The sequence below is a fragment of the Ochotona curzoniae genome, unplaced genomic scaffold (assembly GCF_017591425.1).
Source record: "Ochotona curzoniae isolate NIBS_2020 unplaced genomic scaffold, NIBS_Ocur_1.0 contig_1014, whole genome shotgun sequence".
NCBI classification, from domain to species: Eukaryota; Metazoa; Chordata; class Mammalia; order Lagomorpha; family Ochotonidae; genus Ochotona; species Ochotona curzoniae.
In genome coordinates, this window is record NW_024464920.1 from 33,474,966 (window position 1) to 33,498,610 (window position 23,645).

Below are 23,645 nucleotides of genomic sequence, written 5' to 3' on the forward strand. Positions count from 1 at the left end.
GCACTTAAACTGTTGACATATGCCTTGTCAGAGTTATAAGCCAGTATAGACTATCCTAAAATCTGCCAAGTTCAGCAAAATTATGCTTCAACATTATAGACTGCTAAATACTAAAATGAAAAGACTAGAGACAGCTGAATAGTACCCTACAGCCATTTTAAGCTGTACAAAAGCCGGTTGTATATAAACTAAATTGAAGTGTCAATGAAGTAGTCACAGGATGTGGCTAAGAACTTGCATTTTTTAACATATTGGTTACTCAGTACCATGTCAGATAATTCCATAATGTTGTAAATTGTTGTTGATGTTACGTTGTGGCTTTTAATGGATCGGATGATATTATGCCAGCCATGCCTTCAGACCAGAGATGGTCTCCCCAAGAAACTGTTGAATTTATCTGGACAATAAGATGCTGAACTCTATGCTTGGTATATGCTTGCAATGAAAGAATTATGGTTGGACTTGAACTGTAATACTACAACAAGGTGGAGGAATCCACCATGGGGGGAGGGCACGAGGAAGGGTTGGGGAAATCCCAGAGCCTATGAAACTGTGTCACATAATGCAATGTAATTAACAACAACAACAACAACAAAAAAAAAAAAAAGAAAAATAAATTTTTTAAAAAAAGATTTATTTTTATTGGAAAGGCAGATTTACAGAGAAGGAAAGACGGAGAGAAAGACTTTCCATTCACTGTTTCATTCCCCAAGTCGCCACAAAGGCTGGAGCTAAGCAGAGTTGATCTGAAACCACGAGTCAAGACCTCCAGGTCTCCCACGCCGGTGCAGGGTCCCAAGGCTTTGGGCCGTCCTCAATTGCTTTCCCAGGCCACAAGCAGGGAGTGGGAATGGAAGCGGAGCAACCAGGATTAGACCCAGTACCCATATGTGATCCCAGAGCATCCAAGGCAAGGGCTTTAGCCACTAGGCTTCCACGCTGGGCCTGATACTATTTTTATTAGTATAGCTTTGTAGTGATTCTCAGTAACTGGCAGTTACATATCCTTTCTTTTTTGTTAAGGCTGACTTAGCTAATCCTGGACAGGTATTGATTGGTCTACGCTTATTTAAGAATGACAATGTCTTTCCTCTCCCTCCCTTCCTCTCTCTCTGTCTGTCTGTCTCTCTCACACACACACGAATAATACTAATTCAACAATTAATATGTTACCTTCTTCTACACACAAACACATAGAATTTTGAACAGGAAGCACTAACAAGATAGATGTAAAGACAACAGGCATTACTAGGTTAAGATGTAGCACATGGAGCTTGATAACATATTTTGTCAAGTTTAATATGTTTTTCTTGTAGGTTAAGTCACTATTACACTATTTTCTAAGTAGCTTACTAATATTAGATAGCAGGTACCTGAAAATTATTATTCACAAACAAATCCAAGCTTATCATATATTTACCAGTGAGTTTACTAAAACACAGCCATGATAATTTGTTGAAATGATATCTAAGAATGTTTTCATGCTAACACCAGCATATATTTGTGATAAGCCCATAGGGCTCACAGGGTTAAAAATATCTCTCTTGACCCTTTTTTAAAAAGTTGCTGGCTTCTTTGTATAGAAAAAAATAATCTGCTGGTTTTCATAAACGAAACTTTATGTTTTAGTTGTCCGTTGATTCTTTTGGATTTTATGATCACATATGTGCAGATAAGGAATTTTTTATCTTCCAAATTTATCTGGATTCAACTAAAAATTTCTCAGTGAAATTTAGCATGTACTGAAGAATTTAGTAAATGCATATGGCTTTTATCAGGTTAGAATCTTTTTATTCCAAGTTTTCTGTCTTTTCATTGATAAATGCAAGACTTAAAAAGTTTTTTCTTTTTGTGTTTCACTAAACTATCACTTGGTATATATGATATACTATTGCATAGTGTTTCTGTATTTTAACTAAGTAGCTATTTTACATTAATATTTAGGATTTTTTTTTTAACTAGTAGGTTTATGGGGAACTGTGAGTCTTAACTGTATTTCTATGCCACAATACCTTCACTCACCAAAATTTATTTCATATGTATGGTATGTTAGGTATCATAAAAAAAAACCCTAATTCCTCTTAACATACAGCAAATACTGTTACAGAAAGTAAAATGACACTGATCTAGCAGATAGAAAATGAAAGTGATGTGTAATTATTATGATTCGGGTGGAAATACTTTCAAAAGATATTTTAATCTTTGGAACTGATATTTCTATACTAAAGTACAACCACCTTTTTAATTTCTAAGAATTTTTAAAGCTATATAAAATATAGAACAATCTAAACATAAGTTAGAAAGACCAGTATTTTAGTTTTAAAGAAAGTGAATATTCACACACAAAAAAATGTCCAACTTCCGAATCAGTTAAGAAACCCACGAGTCAATTAATATCCTTTTTAAGTTTCACTTTCTTGCGAGTTCTACCCTTGCATTACTTCCAATCAAGCAGGATATGAATGACATTTTCATGTAATTTCAGGACACAAGCTAAAAAGGAGGCTATTTATGTTCAAGGTTCTTATTTCCTCCACTCAGTAGGAGTATTTGCTAAGGAACACAAACATGTTTATATGATGCTCCCTTGGACTTGGCAGAAATGTACAATAATAGCTTGCACATGTACTTTATTACTTGTCAGATTTCCAAAGTCTGATTTGGAAACACACTAGTTTCAAGTATTTTTGACAATGCAGGTAAAATACGGATCTCACAGTTTTTAAACAATGAAAGATTCCCAATTCTCCTTTGAGTCAGCATTTAAAAAGTAACTACTTGTGTTTTTATATTCTAAATAATTTTAGATGAATAAATATTAATTTTACATAATTGATTTTAATAAAGCTTTTGCTTAATATGCTTTTTAAGAAATAAAGCTTCAAGAAAACTAAACAATATGTTTTGTTGACTGCATTAAATAATGCTATTCTTCATTATATTTGTTTGTATAACTTATTCTAAAAGAGATTTGAATTGCAAGTGTCTAAAATATGACATTAATTTCAATGTGAATCCAGATTTAGATATCAAAGAGGTATATATTTTCACAACACATCACTGGGTTCTTTGATCATTCTGTATTTCATGATCGGAAATCAAAAGCTTCAAAATCATGCAGCAAGCCATAAGAAGAAGAAGGAGCACTTACTTAGGAGTAGAAGGACCCCTTGGCCATGTTCCGTCTTCATTTTTCTGTTCTATTACTAACACCTGCAAATATGACACAAAAAAGTTTTTCCATAAACTCAGAAATTAAAGTAACTTTCAAGATGAGTTGAATATGCTAAGCAACTGAAGTAAATGTGTATTGAAAGAATAAAGTAAAATGAAGAGGGATTTTTTTGTAGTTTGATTCCAAAAGTGGACAAAGGGAGACACAAACACTTTAAATATAATGAAAGTTATATGTTATGAAAGTCATAACACAAAAAAAGAAAATTATTAGTTCTACATTTTAAGAAATTCTAAACCAAAAGCCAAATATAATTTCCTTGAGTTTAGGGAGCATACTTTCCATTTCTTTTTTGTAACCTGTGTAATAGAACTGTACAAATAACATGTGTTCAATTAAACAATTATAGTTAACAAACTGACATCTCACTTTATTATCATGGAAACACTATTGAGGCACAGTTGCATGGATAATTCAAAATCACAGATTATACAAAATTTAATTGCAACTTTGAAATTGTCATTGTTACTATGTAGATTGTAGAGTCTTCATATATGTGACAATATCACAAATACAAGAACTGCACTCAAACTTGCTGTTGTAGCATTCTTTGCGGTACAAAAAATCATCTCCAGGGCCTGGTGTGGTAGCCTACTGGCTAAAGTCCTTGCCTCGCACATGCTGGGATCCCATATGGATGCGGGTTCATGTTCCGGCAGCCCCGCTTCCCATCTAGCTCCCTGCCTGTGGCCTGGGAAAGCAGTCTAGGATGGCCCAAAACCTTGGGACCCTGCACCTCTGTGAGAGACTCAGAAGAGGTTCTGGGCTCCTGGCTTTAGATCCACTCAGCTCCAGCAGTTGCGGTCCCTTGGGGAGTAAATCAGCAGACCAAAGATCTTCCTCTCTGACTTTCCAATAGAAATAAATACATCTTTAAAAAAATTTCAGGAAATTCAGCATTCTTCTGAAACACTCCAGAAGATAATAAGCCCTTAAGGACATTTAACTTCACTTCTTTCATCTGCAATATGATAAAAACCTATCTATAAAGAATAGCAATCTTTTGGTTATGAGTTTTATTTTCTCCATTATATACATTATAAAACTGTGGCTTAGAGACCCACAGAAAAGTAGAGACAGACCAGAAACAGAGGGAAGGGGGACAAACACTCAAGAATCTTAGGGGAGTTACATTACACTCCTAGAGCTAATTTGAATTCTGAAGTATGTGAACTATGGAGAGAGATGCATCGCTCCCAGCTGGCTAGCTGGGCAGGCGAGGGTGTGCTGGCTTAGAGGTGGAGGTTCAAGGTCCTACTTCAGCTTCAGTCAGGCAATTTTCAACTGCAATATTGGGTTTTGTAAGATTTCACTTAAGACTGTAGCAGATAAAATCAGTTTTTTTGGGTTGTTTTTCTTTTACAATATTTAACATTGCAGGCATTTGCCAAAAAATAATATTCTTCAGTTTCTTTAAATTTTTAAGATGGTTTTAATAATTTTTGAATAAAACAGAACAAAAAGTTGCATAGACTGAAACATCAGATTCTGTGTTTTGTATTAAATAAAAGCAACTAAGATGCATCACTGAATCAAAACAAGGACTCCACAATTTAAATGGTGAGCTTAATACACAAATAACTGAAGTACATAATCAATGATAGGAAAGACATAAACATAACCAGTTTGGAAGTTAAGTTTTATTTAAAAGTAGAAACATCCTATATCTCAATGTATATTGAGAAAAACAGGAAAGCTGAAGATGTATTGACATTTATATCAGAATTTGAAAGATGAATAAACCTAGGAGATGGTATGAAATAGGTTGGCACATTGGTACATTTGAATGATTTTTAATTTTTTTCTGGATGATTGCAGGGACTGGGAAGAAGCAGACTTCAGGCTGATGGGATGCCATCCAAAGTCTGGCAGAATGAAATAAATAACCTGGTGTGTTTAGCAAACTATAAGCAGTTCAGTTTGGAACTACTGGAATATAAACCACAAGGACTATTTAAAGTTACTGGGTGACTTCACAAGATGTTAAATCATGACTTATAGCCTGGTTAAAGAGCCGGGATTTGATGCAGAGCCAGGAAAGAGTTTTGAAGAGAAATAATGAAGTCTACATTTTTGGGTGAATATTCTAGTGCAATTAAGATCTAGTACACACGTTGGGAACCTGGAAATAGAGGAATGTTGTTCAGAGACCATGACAGCTGTTGTGGCTATTTGGGGAGTGAATCAGCAGATGGGAGATCTTTCTCTCTGTCTCTCCTTCTCTCTGTAAATCAACCTTTCCAATAAAAATAAATAAATCTTAAAAAAGAGAGACTACGACAGCTAAGTGCTGAGAATGGAGCAAAGAGATTAACTTATGAGATACTTTTAAAAGACAAATTCAGTTCCTAATTGCAACTAAACATCTCTGTCTTAAAAGTATTGATTTCTTTGGATCACACCTGAAATAAAAAAAATAGGTAGCTGCCTATTGAAAACAGGTTTAGTGGATCACAGCCATATTTGCTTAGGTATCACCCACCCATAGCTGCTTCTGCCTCACCCCAATGGCAGTTATAGTTCCAACAGAGACTACATGGCCTACAAACACAAAAATACCTACCGTACTTTTCATTACAGTTTACTGACCTATTTTCACTAGGTATTTTTATTAACTGAAAATAATTTTTTTCTAAATAAGTAGATTACCTCCAAAATCAAGAAAGTTATCAAAATTTATGGCTATTCCAGCAGGGTTATGAATTAGATACAATTAGAAACAGGAAACACAACAGTAGGACCCATTTTGTATTGCAGGGATATTCATTAAATTTGATGAAACCCCAAAGCTTCATGTATAATAAACTTAAAGGAAACAATAATGCAAGACAATACCTGGCCTTGATATAAGCCAGCATCCTGAATGGTGCTGTCTGGCTTATTCAGTGGTTCAAATGTATTACTCATGTATTTGTTCCACAATCTGGTCTCCTTTTCATCTGGAATATTGAAGATTTTTCTTATTTCCTTTTCAATTGTATCTAGATTTAAAGGGGAAAGACACAAATAATACATATTTTAAAATATAACCTTTTAAATAAATATTAAGAAATATAAGCTAAATGTTTAACATATGCATAGACTAGAAATACTGGTATGATAGCAAGTAGAAATATTTAAGAAACATAAAAACAAATTAAAGTATGCCCGTGTGTAATTTTTAGGGATGAAATGGCAATGGTAACTGAGAAATCTAAGACTTCATTACATATTTTATATAAAGTTCATCTATTTCTATATGAACTTCAATTTTTGGCACATTATAAAACCAGTATATTTCCTGAGAACATGTAGGAGTCAAAAATTAAAGTATGATTAAGGGATGCTACAGATGTCACGAATTTTCCATTATAATCTAGGGATAACATATTAAAATGTATATAATTTACAGTTTGAATAACTAGAATATATGAATAAAATAAAAAGCATCTGTTTGACAGAACTTCTATACAGATAATAAATTTTCATTCTCCCAGTAAGCCATGTATTTTCCTTATTTCTAAATTAATTAGAAATTACTGAAGAAACTTTTTAACATCAGCAGCTTAACTAGTTCAAAATAACACAGATCTCCATATCTGACAGCACAGATGTAAGCTTCGGTACTTATAAAGACATTCTTAGGAATATCATTACAAACTATCACACATCTATTTAGTATGGCCAATAGTGTGTCTCACAGATCAAAGAAAATTATAATCAAAATGCTTTAATAATATATGAAGACATACAGAATAAATAATTAAAAAAATTTTAAAACACCTGGTTTTGGAACAATTACTATTTATAAAATACTGAATTTAATCATACATGTTCCCTGAATAAATATCAAAAAATACACTTATCTTACATAATTAAAGTCAGTGCAATAATACTGTTCATGTTCCACCTAACAGCTACTGTATGTCAATAGTCTTGTGGTCAATTAGATTTTGATTAGGGATTAAATCAGTAATACATCTTACAGTGCATCTCAAAACTTGAATGCACTAAGCATCAGTATAGTATGGTAAATATTCAAGGACATACTCATGGAAACAGTAACAGATCACAGAGGTGCTTCTGGCAAATGCTGCTGAATTACTGGCAGCATGCTAAAACACACTGTTCACTGACTGACCCGCCCCTTGCGTGCAAAACTACATCCTGTTGCAGACCCTCCTACCTTATGCCTTTGTGACCCTCAGTGTTTAAAAGTCTGTTGCTGTTTTAAACTTTGACTATTGACCATCACTCAGTATGTGTGTATGATTATCCGCTCTGTGAACAAAGTCCCTCGCTGCTGGACTAAAATCTATGCTAGATTGTAACTTTTGAAGCAGTGATTCTTTTTATAAGTCACTTCACACTGAAAAACTATTAAATAATACTAATGAGAAATCCATAATGCTGTTCTATATCCAGAAATTAAGCAGTTGCTGACTTTCATGTAAGTTTTCAAGTCTAAAGTAAGATCTCTGATGGTTTCTTATTTACATATGGGTTTTCTATTAAAATGAGATACAGAAAAAATTTTAAAGCACCCAGAAAACAATCTCTATCAACTTTTTTAAGAGGCACCTTCTCATTTATATTTCAATTTGCTATAATTTTTAAAAATTTGTCTCCAAATTAATTTTAATAGACTACCCTTGTTAGGTAGATTAGATTCCTACTATAAAATACTAATATGACAAACAATAATGAAAACCTTTAGGAGGAAGAAATGTTTTATGTACCTGAATATGTCCTATCAATCTGGAAAGTCAAAAGTTAAACAGTTCATCCATAATTATAATTGAATGATATTTATATAAAAAAATCCCAGTACTTTAAGGATTCATATTAGAAAAGCGAGCTTATTTGAATTTTGAAGTCAAAAATGTACTAGATAAATTAAGAGGAAATACAAAGCTCATAACATAATATTTTATTTGATGAAAACATTAAGATTAATCAAGCACTGGATATTGAAAGAAAAATATGAGGTAAAAATATTTCCTGCCATGGAATAAGGAATGAATGCAAAATTCACTTATAAGCTTAACAAACACTTCATTTTAGTCAAAGTTATTAATTGGTCCTTTCAAGGAAATCTTACAGTGGTATTACTTTTAATCTTATTTTGTCAAAGCCTTACTTAAAAATAAAGAACTGCTTTTCATTATATTTGCAAATTCTCTGAAAAGGACAGTATTTTAATAAAAGTCACATACTTTTAAAAGGTTTTGAAGTTTAAAAACTTTGTTAAGCTCATTCCTGATCTTAGCATAAATATTAGTATGTATATTTTGATATATATTTATAGATGCATAAATCATAGAAAATTTGGTCTCTTCACATTTGATATGATTTGGAACCCAAGTAAAAAATTTATCAATTAAAATAGCAAAACATAATTTAAAAAACCACCAATGTATCATTTTATCATTTCAGCCTATCTTAAAATATTTAACTATTTACAGTATAAAAAATTAGAGAAACCAATTGCCATTTTCCATGTTACCTAAGTTATATTTAAAATACAAAGCTCTATTTCAATTTATATTTACAAACATGACATACATTTTTCAAGTGCTAAATTCTAAAAATAACTGCTCTTTTAAAAAGCAAAGCAATGCAATGTTAAAGTAATTTTAATAAATACGGAACAGGGCAAGGATCAATAAGTAATCCAACACTAAACGTAGACATTATTTAACCAAGGTTGAGAATCTAATGCTTATATACTAACCTTTACATAGCTGTAATCTAGGCAGCATAAAATACATAGAACTATCACTAAATACATAATTGCAGTGGCTTTAAAAGGAATTGGGATCTTGCATTACCTATTGTGTCAGCTTTGCTAAATCTTCGAGTTACAACATTATTCATGTTTCCATTTTCACAGAGCTTCAATTCTGTGAGATATACTTCTACCTTGCAGTGCTTGACAAACATACCCTGTTCAACCACCTAAAACAAAAACAAATTAGTGTCAATGCCATCAATATATGTTCTCTAATAGCATTATATTTCTCTAAAGAGGATTTTGGAAAAAAAATTCAGATCTCTGGGAAAAATATTAACTATTAAAACATGGAATTATTTAAAACAGATACTGTATAGTTGGAAAAAAAATCAAGAAACTTTTTTGAAAGCTTTAATATTTAACAGAAGATAAACGATCATAACAAAACATTAACTGACAGCTTGGGAAGGCATTCTATTCTATGAAGATATTCTGGTACACTATTAATTATAAATATAAATAAATTCAGCATTTACGATGAGGTTTACTCACAACTAACATTCATATGTATATGCTTTTTTCTCTATTTTATATATAAATACAAGATAGATAAGTACAGCACTAAAACATACAGAAATACTTAGCTTTTAATAATCATGCATAGCAGAAAACCTCTAAAATGTTATATTTTACAAAATGTGTTTTAACAATGGCTATGCTATGAGTCTATTTTAAAAAATACAACTTTTAAAATTGTAATTGCAATTACTTCTGTCATAATCAACAGCGATGGCCCTGCAAAGGATGTTAGTTTAATCTTTAAATGACTTTGACCTTTAAATACACACTTCATAATTCAGTGCCACAAGCGAAAAAGATGTTAAGCATGCAAGAAATAAAACATAAAAAGAGCAAATATACCTATCAGGGTCACCTTTTAGTAAATTTCCTTTTGATCTTCTAAAGGTTAAATGTTGGATTTCAGTCATGAATACAGTTTCTAAAAATAGTAATCAGACTGATATGTGATACATTAGACAAATATGGCCAAAGGGAGGCCCCAACACACTGCTGGATACGCTCACGGCTTTCATCAATCCAATAAGGAATGTATAACCTTGTCTTTTAGTTATATGCAAAACAGTTGCAACTAAAAAACAAATAAAATACCAAACCTAGTTTATATAGTACTTACTATTTAATCCACTGAGAAATTTTTTAATGTGCTGTCATGTATAATCTTAGTCATGCTTGTGATAAAGTTCTAAAACAGGTAACAGTCTGGACATCTCTTTCATTTTATAAAGCTACTACACAAACTGTAACTCTTAACAAGATTTATTTTAAACTTACTGTGCCGATTTATTCTGAGGCTTAAGAATGTTAATAATTTAATATTTAAAATTTACTTGCAGGTAAATGTGGTTGTTAAAAATCCATGAATCAGAGGCCAGCATGCTAATCCTCTGCCCTGTGCTGTTGGCATCTCACATAGCTGCCAAATTATGTCCTGCCTGGCTGCTCCACCCTCCACCCAGCCCTCCACTTAGGACCTGGGATGCTGCACCCAGATGGGCCTCCCAGAAAAAGCTCCTGGCTCTCAGCTTCAGGTCAGCTCAGATCTGGTCTCCGCAACTATCTGGGGAGTGACCCAGCAGATGAAAGATCTCTTTTTCTCCGTTTATCTACCTTCCTAATAAAAACAAGTAAATCTTTAAACTATGAACCAAATATTCTTATCGATAAATCTCTGCTCTGAGACACAGTATCTGAGTAAACTCCTAAAATAATAAAATACTAAGGTACTACTAATCACAGTATGGTTGCTGAAACTGAGATAAATCACAGGAACCACTTCTATGAATAACAATGACAAAAGATAAATGGCATCTGAAAAACAGCAGCATCAAAAGGGATAAATATAAAATAAACACAAAAACAAAAATTCCCTGTGATTCATATTGAGTTACAAAAATGTTGCAATACTATAGATGCTTTCCTGGAAAGTGGTGACTGAACAGTCAAAATGTGATAGTAACATGTGTGAAAACAAAACATTCTCTCAAAATCTACACTACCAGGATTAAGAATTTTTTCTTAGGATTTATTTTATTTGTTTGAATTTTATTTAATTTTTATTTATTTATTTATTTGAAAGGCAGAGTAAAAGAGAGAGAACCAGACAGATAAATCTTCCATCTGCTGCTTCAGTCATCTAAACAGCTAAAAACATCAACATAGGGCCAAGTTGAAGCCAGGGGTCAGAAGGTTCCTTTAAGTCTCCAGTGTGTTTGGCAGGGTTCCAAGAATCTGGGCCATCTTCTGTTCCTTTCCCAGGCACATTAATTGGAAGCTGAGGAGCTAGGATGCAACCTGCCCATACAGGACACAGCATCACAGGTGGCAGCTTAATATACTATGCCGTAACACTGGTCCCAAGATTCAGAATTTTTCCCAGAGCTCTTTTCAAAAGATTTTACATTATTAAAACATTTATCATCACTATTCAATACTACATGTTTTAAGATATTTATCTTATTATTTTTAAAAGTAGTGCACAACATTGCTAAACTTTTAAAATTATGCTAATTTGAAAAGATATTATATATTGTTAAAGCTAGGAAACAATAGTATCACAGCAGAGGAAAATACTGTGCATTTATGAATCAGTATGATGGTTATAGAGAAAGATTTTTCGAAGTATATACTATTATGTTGCAGTAAAAAAGATGGAAGTGTGTCTGGTACAATGGCTCAATAGGCTAATCCTCCCTTGTAAAAGTGTTGGGATCCCACGGATTCTGTCCTGGTTGCTCCACTTCCCATCCAGCTCCCTGCCTGTGGCCTGGGAAAGCAGTGGAGGACGGCCCAAAGCCTTGGGACCCTGCACCCACATGGGAGAGCAGGAAGAAGCTCCTGGCTCCTGACTTGGATCAGCTCAGCTCCCACCTTTGCAGCCACTTGGGGAGTGAACCAGTGGATGGAAGATCTGTCTCTCCTTCTCTTGGTAAATCTGCCTTTCCAGTAAAAGTAAACAAATCTTAAAAAATAAAACAACAAAACAAACAAAAAAACCCTCCACAGATTTATTTAAAAAAAAAAAGCTATAAACAAGAGAAGAAATTTGGCTCCTTGTCAAAAACTTGAAATTTACAGATATGTAGAAATATCTTGATTAATTCATGGCCATAATAAAGGCGGCTAATTTTTGAGGAAAATACAAGTCTATATAAAATTAAAGTAAATATAACTTCCATTTGTTCATTTTGCTGTCAAAATTAGAGGGTATTTTGTATAAAACCATTAAATATATTCGAAAACTACAATTTTTGTTCTAACTGTGTGAAAAGGTCAGGGAGCTTTCCTTCACTCCAAATATTTACCCACAGCAAAAGTATGAAGGAATGTATTCTATAGAGAAATCCGGTACTACAAAACAATTTGACACTGGGTCTGAAGGACAGGTTGAGTATTTTGAAGTAATAGCACACTCATTTCATTTTAAAACACTTAATAAGCATCTATGCTCAGTGTCAAATTTTATCTAATTCCTGGAGTCAGGATGAGAATTGGCTCAAGGTAAAGACAGAGAATTGAGAGTGTAAGGAAGAGAACTAAAAGACAAGGAGTTGGAAAAGGAAACTGTCAGTGTTTTTAGAAGATGTGGAGAAGCACGCCTGGTGAGAGACTAGCATTCCTTAAAAACAATGTGTTGTTTCTGGCTTCTATTGCTTGTCTGAGAAATCATTTCTTCGTTTTATGCTTACTTGCAAGATAATAACGGTATTCAAAACAGCTTGTGAATAAACAGAATGAAAACATAAGTTAACTTTGGTCTAAACATTTTGAAATCCATAGTTTTATTGTCATATGTACTTTTCAAGAATATTCTGAATATCTTGATTATCTTTTTTCTCTAGCTACTATTATATTTAAAGATTTGTTCAGTTTTACTGAAAGGACAGATTTACAGAGAGAAAAAGAGACTGAATGATCTTCCACCCACTGACTCACTCCCCAAATGGCTGCAACATCAAGAGCTGAGCAGATCCAAAGCCAGGAGCTACCTCTAGGCCTCCCACGTGGGTGCAGGGTTCCAAGGACTTGGGCCATCCTTCACTGCTTTCCCAAGCCAGGGAACTGAATGGAAAGTGAAGCAGCAGGGGAATGAACCAGTGCCCATATGGGATCCTGACACTTGTAGGGGAGGATTAGCTAATTGAACCAACTGAGCCATCGCACTAGCTACTATTAAAAAATTCTTTTTGACTTTTCAACATTTTTATTGGGCACATGTTATCTGCATATATTCTGTTTAGGATTCACTGCATTTCTTGAATCATCTTATCTCCTTAAGTATTAGTTCTACTACATTTTCTTTCACCTTCTAACATTCCAAAAACATGCATTAGGTTACATTTATCACATACCATGCATGCTTTCATTTTTTCTGTATTTTCCAATTTTTTTTTATTTCTATAGAGACTATTTCTACTGGTAAAACTTAATTTACAAATTCTCTCTTCAGTTCTGTTTAGGTACACTCAAGCATTAAGTCTGTATTTTACATTACATTTAAGTTTAAAAATCACATTTGGTTCTATGCAAGTTTCACTATACTTTTGAGTCTTTTATTTTTTTAAAGCACAAAAAGCACAGTATGTAAAAGTTTACCTAGTAAGTCCATTACTGGATTCTTTAGCGGTCATTTTTTTCTTGGACAAATTTTTAAATTTCTTTGTATTTGTTTATCTATTTGTTTATTTGTTTCTTTTTAAATTGAATGCTTGATACTATAATCATGTTGAAGAGGATCTGAGCCCAGGAAGATATTTAACTTTGTTCTGTACTAGAGCTAGGGTTAAAACACACAGCTAGGGTTGCTGTGGTAGCCTAGTGTTTATAAAGTCCTTGCCTTGTTTGCATTGGGATCCCATACGGGTGCCAGTTCTAATCCCAGAGGCCCTGCTTCGAAGATATTCCTGTCTGTCTCTCATCTCTGTATACCTGACTTTCAAAAAAGAAAATATATATACATATATATATATATACACACACTAAAAAAAAAGCACACAGCTAATTCATGTATCAGGTTTTAAGAATGGCAATGAAATTATAGGCTAATTTATTTAACATTGTTTTTGAAAACTTCCTCCTACAATATGATTTGCTACATTATTAAGATTAAAGACATACAGTTTTAATGCATTTAAAGATATTCTGGACACAAATTTTCCTCTATCCAGCGAGTAAAGCTTTGTTTCTAGTTTTTTACAGAAAGATGATCTAGACTTTAGTTAAAATCTCCCCTAGTTGATGGTAACTGCTTACGCAAGTGTTCTATCACTGGGAGCGCCTAGTCAAATAGCTGTACCAGTGTATCAGCAGAGTTGCCTATCATAGTTTTTGTGTTTTTTTAAAGATAAGGGGGGAAGGCAGGGAAGGTCAGTCTGGGACATGCCATCCTAGCTCCCAAGTTGACAGGTGGTAGGTAAGCTCGCAAGTTGGCAGGCTGGGGAAGGGGGTCTGGGGACATGTGGGAGTGAGAGTCTGACTGAGGGCATGTTTGCAGGGGAGGAATGAATTCTGGGGTCTTTCAGCAACTGAGTTATTACACTTTCAGGTAGGTGAAGGAGCAGAGATGGAGGAGTTTAGAAGGGGAAACTTTGGGGACTCTCCTGCTTAAGCTGCAGCTCCCACTGAAGTGTGCAAGAGCTAGAATTGGGTATAGACCAGGCTGGCAAGGCTGCAGCACCCCTTGGCAGGCATGTGGGCCGAGTTTAGTGTTGGGACTGACTGGGCTATGCCCCAGAACCTGCTGGTGCTCATGAGAGCCAAAATGGATGTGGAATAGGCCTGGGGGCCAGTGATGTCAGGCTGGGCTGCAGCAGTTGCTGGCACACGCAAGATCTGGAGCTGGAACTGGGCCTAATAGGGGAACTTGAGAAATGCCCCTGCTAGGCCATAGGACCCAGTGTTGCGAGAGTCAGGGCTGGGGGCACAGCCTCTGGATAAATTATCAAATGTCAAGTCGGCTAAGTTACCTTAAGTATTTGATATTCTAACAACCAATATCCATTCACACATCAGTTTTAAATCACCAAGTGAGAGAAAAAGTTTTTCGTTAATTTCTATTTCTTAATCCAATAATCAGTGTAGCATACAAAATAGTCAAACTGCCAAATTTTCTATCTTTCTAGTGTTACTTCCTAAAAGACTCTGACCTTTCAGGCTGACACCTTCCTGTGGTAGGAAGAGCCCCATCTACAGCACCAGCAACCCACATGGGCACCAGCTCTGATTCAGCTCCCCGACCGTGCACCCAGAAAAAAGTCTAAGTGCTTGGGCCTGGGCACCCACTGGGGAAAGCAGTTTCTGGCTCCTGGCTTCAGATCAGCTCAGCTCCAGCTGTTGTGGTCACCTGGGAAGTGAACCGGGAATGAAGATCTCTCTTTTATTCTAATTCTGCCTTTCAAATAAAGAAATCAAAAGAAAACAAAAACAAAAAACTTTTGTCCTCATTTTCACATCTGTAAGATGTAATAAATCTGTAAAATGTAATAGTTGCCTCATAGAATGTATGAAGATTACATGAGCTGACAATATGTTAATAGTTTTAGTACAGTGGCTATTAAAAGCTAATGTTCTACATATGTTAGCTGTACTCAGTATTTAATATACATTATTTTGCTGGCCTTTTCCTCCAAGATAAGTTAAATTGTTTTCTAACTCACTGAAAGAAGAATAAAATGTTAACTACTGAAGAAAAACAATATTTATATTCAGTTATCTTAAAATGTACCTTCCGTGCTATTGGCTCCTGACTTTCCATCAATGTATACCAGCTGACAAGTTTGTTCCAGCCTTCAGTTGGCAACAGTATGTAATCCAACTCATCAATAAGATGCTCCTTAAGAGACTGGGCATCACCATCTGCAAGAGGACAATTAGAAACAATGTATAAAAAGGAAAGAATAGCATATATTTCTAAGCCCTTTGGCTGCATCCACCACAAATCTCTTGAAATCTTGCAGGGTAATTTAATAATTTAAAGTATTTTTGAGAGAAGCTCTGAAGAGAGTGAAATTCCCTACATATGTCAAAATGAATTGTTGGTTTAAAACTTAAACTGTAAAAAAAAAAAAAAAGCTTTAATTGTGTAACATTTGTTAACCAATAGTTTCCTAAAACACAATTTCTCTTTAAATAGACACTTAAAAGTACTAAGGTGTGGTTGTTAGCCAACAGTCCTGACAGAGGAATACTATTCCAATATTTCAACTATGAGAGATCACTTACACTGCAATAGTAGTCATTCTAGCATCAGTTGATACAGAAAATTCAAAAGCAAACCAAATAAACTTTTGCAATTATCCCAAACACATTTGTTGAAAATTGTCATCATTCCAGAAGACCTATAATTCAGATTCTTCCCAAGACAGTAGATGGAAATAGTTTTTATGATATACTTCTAATAATTTACTTCTAAAAATTTAAAAATTTAGTGCAAGGCAGGCCAAGGATCTCAAAGCAATTTATTAACTTATATGTCCATCAAAATTCTAATTGGGCACTTAGAGTTTTTACTTCTAGTAATTTAATTTTTCAACATGCAGCAACAGAAATAGGTCAAAGAGTCACAACCAACTTAAAGGAGATTCTATTATTCTAAGTTTTGATTAACAGATGCTGGAAAAAAAGTTTACTTTTTGTAGCATTTTAATAATGAGAATACATTATCCACGTTAAATGTAATGATATAAATCAAGACTCAGGAAAAAAATTAGAAGGTATTAATAAAAGGTCATTTCTTTCTAGGATCAGTCTATGATCATAAAATCACATCAAAGTTTCAGAAAGCTATGTTTTAGATGAAACAAAAGAGAAAACAATTTTAACAGCAGGCACAAACTAAGTATTATTTTTAAGCTCATTCTTTACTTAGTTGTGAATTTTTAATTATTGATGCAAAGTATTAATTTGAAAACATTTGCAGTAAACTCAGAAAATCAAAGAAACTGACATTCATTAATTCTAAAAAGTACTAAAACAAGATGTTTATAGGGGAAATGGGTTGAGGGCTGTCACGTCACTGTCTTGCAATCTTTTTTTTTTAATTTGAAATTAATAATAAAGGTGTAAAATAGCAAGAGTAATTCAACTTTGAACAAAAACAAAACAACTAGAAACCTAAAATAGTAAAAAGTAATTTGTGTTTGCTTTTTCCTATTAATGTTTTATTTTTATTTCTCATTAATGTTTTATTACGCTCACCTCATCAAATACTACATAAACTTCAAATTATGTAAATGTTAAGACACTTTGAAGAATTCATGGATCTAGTGAAGTATTAGAAAACATTGCAAATATTCAGAAAACCTGAAGTGTAAATTAAGCAGCTATAGTTTTTTATTTTTACTATCAAATGTACAACTCCTTATTCAAAGAAGTTATCTGACCTTTAAGATAGTACTGGAAAGTCTGGGCATTCAATTACAGAACATCTTTAATTAGGCAGCTTGAAGTGACAGAATTCTGAGCACAGAGATGCAAACTTGTCCCTCCAATGCTAAGAAAAGTAAGCTTATTATGTTTATTCATATGATGCCTTATTTGAAGGAAGGCTACGCGATACTAAAATCTATAGAAGGAATGCAGGCAGAGAGAGAGCATATCTGTTATTATTAAAAAAAAAAGATAAAAATTAAAGTAAGCAAGATATTTAAAGTTTCTTTTTAATAGGGCCATAGCAGAAAAGCAACGAAAGAAAAATATGAACATAACATATATGGAAGAAATATAAAACAAATCATGATAGAATTATCACTGAATTAATATAGTTGAGATTCAGTGACATGGAAAATTGCTAAGGAATACATAATCTCATGGCTTACGTAATGTGCGAAATTGCATGGATTGATTTAATGGAATGACTGTGAATGACTGCTAAGATCTAACAGGAACTTATATTAACAGGAAGTTATATTAACTTGTAAGGTCAAATAGAGTGGCATTTTCAAAATGACTCTAAATATTTTTGATAGAATAATCTACATGAACTACTTAATGACTCGTTCACTGCAGATACAAAAATATAATTCATCATTATTTCCTATTTTATCTTGATGTTTAGAATAAAAAATTTGAGATACTGACATCTTTTTAAAATCAATCTTTATTCATACTTAATTAGGAAGTTCATACAATTGACCGATATGCCCAGAATGTAATGGTGTGACTCCTACAAACACTTTAGTTTCCTCTGAGAAACATTTTTTTAGTTGACTATTGTCATGCTTTCCCTAGGATAAGCCAGTGACGCTCTTACATGAGAGCCTTTGGGGTCTGAACTGTTAATATATCCAACAGTCATACTGTGAAGCTGATTTTGAAATGAATGCCTAATGTTTAAACAGTGGCTACTGTTTAAGTCTTCAGTGACACAAACCCACTGAATATTTTAGTATTTTGTGATTTTGCATACTTTTTGTCTCACATCACAAAACAAATCTCAGTAATTTTATCTATGCATATTGACAGTATCAATACAAATAGAAAAAATAAACTCACACATTTTGAGTTACTACACATATACCACGCTATCTGGCTCTGATCTCTAAACAACTGCACAGGGTAGCAACCTCCATGAGGCAGAATATCAACACAGGGATACTAAGAAAGTTACAGGTAGAGTGCAGTGTTTTACTATGGAGCACCACGTTATCTCATTCAATACTCAAGCTATGTTATCTCAACTTTCAAGACAAAGAAAATACAGTATCTCAAATTTTAAAACAACATGATGAAGCAGATACTCTATTTTAACTGACAGACTAAGGGTTGCTGATGAACTTGCTCGAAGTCACATATACACTCAGATCAAACAAAAATCTGTTTATTGCCTATTTTTTCTAACACAATGCCTTGAAGAAAACTTAGGGAAAGTAAAAATTTAAAAATCACATCTTCAGTCTGACACAGCGGCCTAAGTCCTTGCCTTGAACGCACCAGGATCCCACTTCCCATCCAGCTTCCTGCTTGTGGCCAGGGAACGCAGTTGAGGACGGCCCAAGGCCTTGGGACCCTGCACCGGCGTGGGAGACCCGGAAGAGTTCCTAGCTCCTGGGTTTGGATCAGCACAGCTCCGGCTGTTGTGGCCACTTAAGGAGTGAATCATCGCACAGGAGATCTTCCTTTCTGTTCCTTCTCCTATCTCTGTTTATTTGCCTTTCCAATAAAAATAAACATATCTCAAAAAAAAAAATCAACTCTTGTGCTGTTTTCTACAAAAGTTAAGCTGATTTTTATCATTTATAATAATAGCTTCTGATAAGCAGAATAAAATATTTTTTGAAAATGTCCCTAGGAAGCACATTAAATTTGTTTATGTTACCTAAAATTTTTTAAAACTAGTCATTTTAATACATGAGTAGTGTATGCCTTAGTGTGTGCTGTGTTTAATTTTATTTGAAAGCAGATTTATGGGGCCTGGAGGAGAGACAAAGAGACATCTTGCATTTGCTGGTTCACTCCCGGCTTGGGTGTGAGGCTTTGCCCAGGTTTCACTCAGTGCAGAGCCCAGGCGATTTCTCAGCAGCTTCTGAAGACAGCTGGACTGAAGTGGAGCAGTGCAGGCTTAAGCTACAATGTCACAGTGCCAGGCCCTGTCGGTCATTTTAATCTTCAATATTAATGATGTAGAGCATTTTTGTATGTACTTTTGAAAACTGTATCTTCTCTGGCAAAGCATTTACTCAAATCTTTCAGCTACTTTTTCTACAGGGTTTTGTTTCCCTTAAAACGAACTTTATTCCACTGTCATAAGAGCACACATTTCATGTGACTTGAATTCTTTTAATTTTATTGAACCAGGCTTTCATCTTCTTAAAGTCTTGGTGTACACTTGTATGTACACTTGAAAAGAATGCATTGTTTTTAAGAGGAGTGCTCCTGAAAATGTGAGTTAAATCAAGTTAATTAGCATGTTGTTCAATGCTTTGGGTCTGAAAATCTGAATATCCATTTCCCTTTCCAGAACTGAGGTGTTTTAGACAGTAATTCTCTCAGGATAATCTGAAATAACAAATTTGAATTTACCAATCGATCTTTTCAATCAACTTAGCTATTGAAAGATTTTCAATATTTTTCAGCTCTGTAGCTCCTAATTTTGTTTAATCTCTTGAATGATAATTTTCATTACATTAAATTTCATCCCTTGATTTTTGCTTAGTTGTCCATGTTTTCAAACTTTCTGAGCTTCTTTAGAAATAATCTGAATTTTTCTGGCTATTTATAGGTCTCCATTTATTTAGTTTATAGACATTTGCTTTTCTATGTGTATATGCACATCATGTTTTCCTGTAGCTTTATATAGGTGTATGTACAATGAAGACAGACACCTCTCCTAAACTGATATGGTTAAAATGAAACCACTTTTGTTTCTATGTCACTGTTTTCATATTGTGCTCATTTGATATACTGCAAATTTTTCAACAGCTTCTGAACCTTTCCATAAAGGATTTACATTTGTCTGCAACTGATTTTGACAGGGAAAAGCTTTTATTAGTAGACATGCATAAACCTGGGCTTTTTAAATAGATATCTCTTTTTTACTTGCCTATGTGCATTCCTAATGTGAATTTCATTGTTTTCATTTTTCCACCTACAGGAAAACCCATCATCCCTTTCTGTTTATCATATCTGATCACCATAATATGGGCCTATACACCAGAGGGAGGCACACTCTATTCCTCTCCCTTCTCCTTATCCTATAAAGTTATGCTGGGTGCAGTAAGTTGTCCCTTTCCCTTTGTTCTTAACTGCCCCACAAATTCTTTGGGTTCTAGCAGTACATGGGGTGAGATCAGAGAGAAGCTAGCCCTTGAGACTGTGCACTGAAAGGCTAAGACACTAGTGACACACCCTAGTTCTTTTTCTCCTCCTTGGGTGGACAAACCTTAGGTTCTATACCTTCTCCCAATATCGTACAACTACAGCAGATGCAGCAAGTCATTCGTCCCTTTGTTCTGTCAAAAAGAATGCCATCTGACAGAAGCCAGGTAGAAGGATGCTTCGCTCCTCTCCTTCCCTCCAAGGAGAAAAGCCTCAGGTCCTTAGCCTTCTCTTGGTCTTGCACCATAGTCTAGGTATAGAAACCACCTTTCCTACTTCCTGGATAACTTCTTCCAGGCATCTGGACTCTGTTCAAAGTGAAACAAACCGTCTCTTGTTACTAAAGGGTGAAATTCTGCATTGCGATAATCTTTTGGTTGCAAACAGTGCCAGCTTAGCGGGAGGCTGATATGGTCAAAATGAAGCCACTCTTATTTCTATGTCACCATTTTCATATTGCCCCACTCATTTGGTATATCACAAATTTTTCCATGGCCTCCGAATCTCCTAAAATGATTTACATCTGTCTGCCTGCAATGATAAACTTAAAGCTTTGTGTCTAGGGCAGATGAAGGACTGGAACTTCCTGTTCTACCTTCCCACTGTCACTTATCTTCACAAACTTATACTATTAAACAGGTATATATTAAGGAGAGAAATGTCCCATTCCAGTGATTACAAAGTAATTTTCTATCTTTGTTCTAAAACTAAATGTCTGATGTTAATACAGTCATTCCAGCTTTCTCTTGATAGTGTTAGCATGTTTACTGCTGCATGACAAGTTATCATAATGGCTTCCAATACATCCATAACATGGGTCAGCAGTTCAGGTAGGCTCCAGAAGATTCTGTGCTAGGGTCTCACAAGTCAAGATATCAGCCATATGGGGTTCTAATCTGAAGAATTCATTTGGAAGCCCAGTTCCTTGTTCCAGCATCAGACTTGTCTGTCCTTAGAGGCTGCAGCCATGTGACTCATATGATCCCCTGCACCCCAAAACCAGCAATGATATGTTCAGCCTGTCTTCTTCTTTGAATTTCTAATTTCTTCTGCTGCTTCTGTCACAAGCTGGAGAAATCTCATTGTGTTTAAAGGGCACATATGGTTAAATTTATCTCACTAGGATAACCTCCCTTTTGCCATAAAACATAATCAGGAATGACATTTCATCCTATTCACCAGTTCTACTTACACTCAACAGGAGAGGCTAATACAAGTGAGTCCCACTTTTTGGGGAGTCAAACTTGCTAATCATGGCAGGCATATCTTTTTCCATCTCTTTTAATGTAACCGTGTAAACTTACGGGAGATCTCATGAACAGCTGACAGTGGGTCTTTTTTAACCAATCTCACAGACTGTACTTTTAAAGGAGGTGGGTTATATTTACTGTGATTATTCATAAAGCTCAGTTTAAATCTACCAATTTGTCATTTGTTTTATATTTGTCTCATCTGCTTCTATTCATTTCTCACTTTTTGCAAAGGTGAGATCTTTAACATTGACATTCCATTTTGTGGGTCATGATATGGTCTAGCTCCTTTGCATGTCTGGTAATATTTAATCAAATCCAAGATATAAATTTTATGTTGTGGGATACTACACATTTTTTTATTCCTGAAATACTCCTGAATTTTGTTCTGAGACACAGTTAAATTATCTGAAAACAGTTTGATGCTTTTAGGTTACTGGGGCAAAAAATTAATTTTCCCACTGTCAACAACTCTCAAAAGTGTGTTCCACGATTAATGAGGCTTTCTGTGTTGGCTGCTGGGACAGCATCCTGATGCTTATGAGCCCTGATTCTTTTAGCTGTTGTTTACATCACCTGTGGCTGCTCGACGGCATCACTGAGGCTGAGGAGCAACAGGTCACTAAGCTGCTTTCCGAGCTGCATGTTCCTCTCGGATACTCACTCTTGGAAACTTGAACAGCCTTGGTCAACCTGGACTTTAAACTCTGACTCCACAGTTAAAGCAGAATGTGAAAGTCTGCATGGGTTTTTCCTTTCTGTGCCATGTCTCAGAAACCCTTTCAATTCAATAAGCTAAAAGGAATCAGAGTTCATCTTTTCTGTTCCTTATCACTTGGAGATTGCTATTTTTCTTTTTTACTGAACATCCCAGTCTCACATAATTTCTGAAGGGCTTTAGGTGTTTCAGGTAGGAGGGTAAATCTAGTCCTTGCTATGCCATCCAGACTAGAAATAAAAGATCTGGTACTTACGCAAATACTTTATTTTCTTCAATATAGTAAAAGGTAGCAAAGAAATGCCAAGTAATGAGGGGTAAAGAAGATTAATGCAAAAAACTCAAATATGTCAAGCCAGCATGGCAGTGTGCCAGGCTAATCCTTTGGCACTAGCATCCCATGAATGCTGGTTACAGCCTTTAACGCTCCGTTTCGCACTAGGCTCACTGTTTATATGCCTGGAAAAGCAGCAGAGGATGGCCTTGGGCCCCTGTATCCATGTGGAAGACCTGGAAGAAGCTCCTGGCTTTTAGCTTCAGATTATTTGGGGAGTGAACCAGCACATGGATTCTCTGATTCTGCAACTCTGATTCTCAGGCAAAAATAAATAAATTCATAAAAAAAGCAAAACTTCATCAGAGCTCCTTCAAATTAAAAAAAGTCATGTGCTATTAACAATGATACAGCATTTCTCCAGAATAATACCACAATGTTCTGTCATTTACGTTCATACCATTTGAAGAGTTAAACAGAATTAAATCCTTATTTCATTATAAATGAAATTTGTGATGATATGGAATAACCAATGTATAGTTCAGCCTGAGTTCATTGTCAAA

At 34.7% G+C, this 23,645-nt stretch overlaps 1 protein-coding gene across 10 annotated transcripts in view; it reads right to left on the reverse strand.

Moving 5' to 3' along the window:
• The window catches only part of USP15 (ubiquitin specific peptidase 15), a 99,245-nt gene that overhangs the window by 55,106 nt on the left and 20,494 nt on the right, over positions 1 to 23,645 (reverse strand). For all 10 annotated transcript variants that reach the window (XM_040982626.1, XM_040982609.1, XM_040982619.1 and 7 more), the window contains exons 3-6: positions 15,751 to 15,881; positions 9,046 to 9,172; positions 6,071 to 6,216; positions 3,152 to 3,213 (exon numbers count right to left, since the gene is read on the reverse strand). In XM_040982626.1, the coding sequence (XP_040838560.1) occupies positions 3,152 to 3,213; positions 6,071 to 6,216; positions 9,046 to 9,172; positions 15,751 to 15,881 (466 nt within the window). The remainder of the gene's footprint in view (positions 1 to 3,151; positions 3,214 to 6,070; positions 6,217 to 9,045; positions 9,173 to 15,750; positions 15,882 to 23,645) is intronic.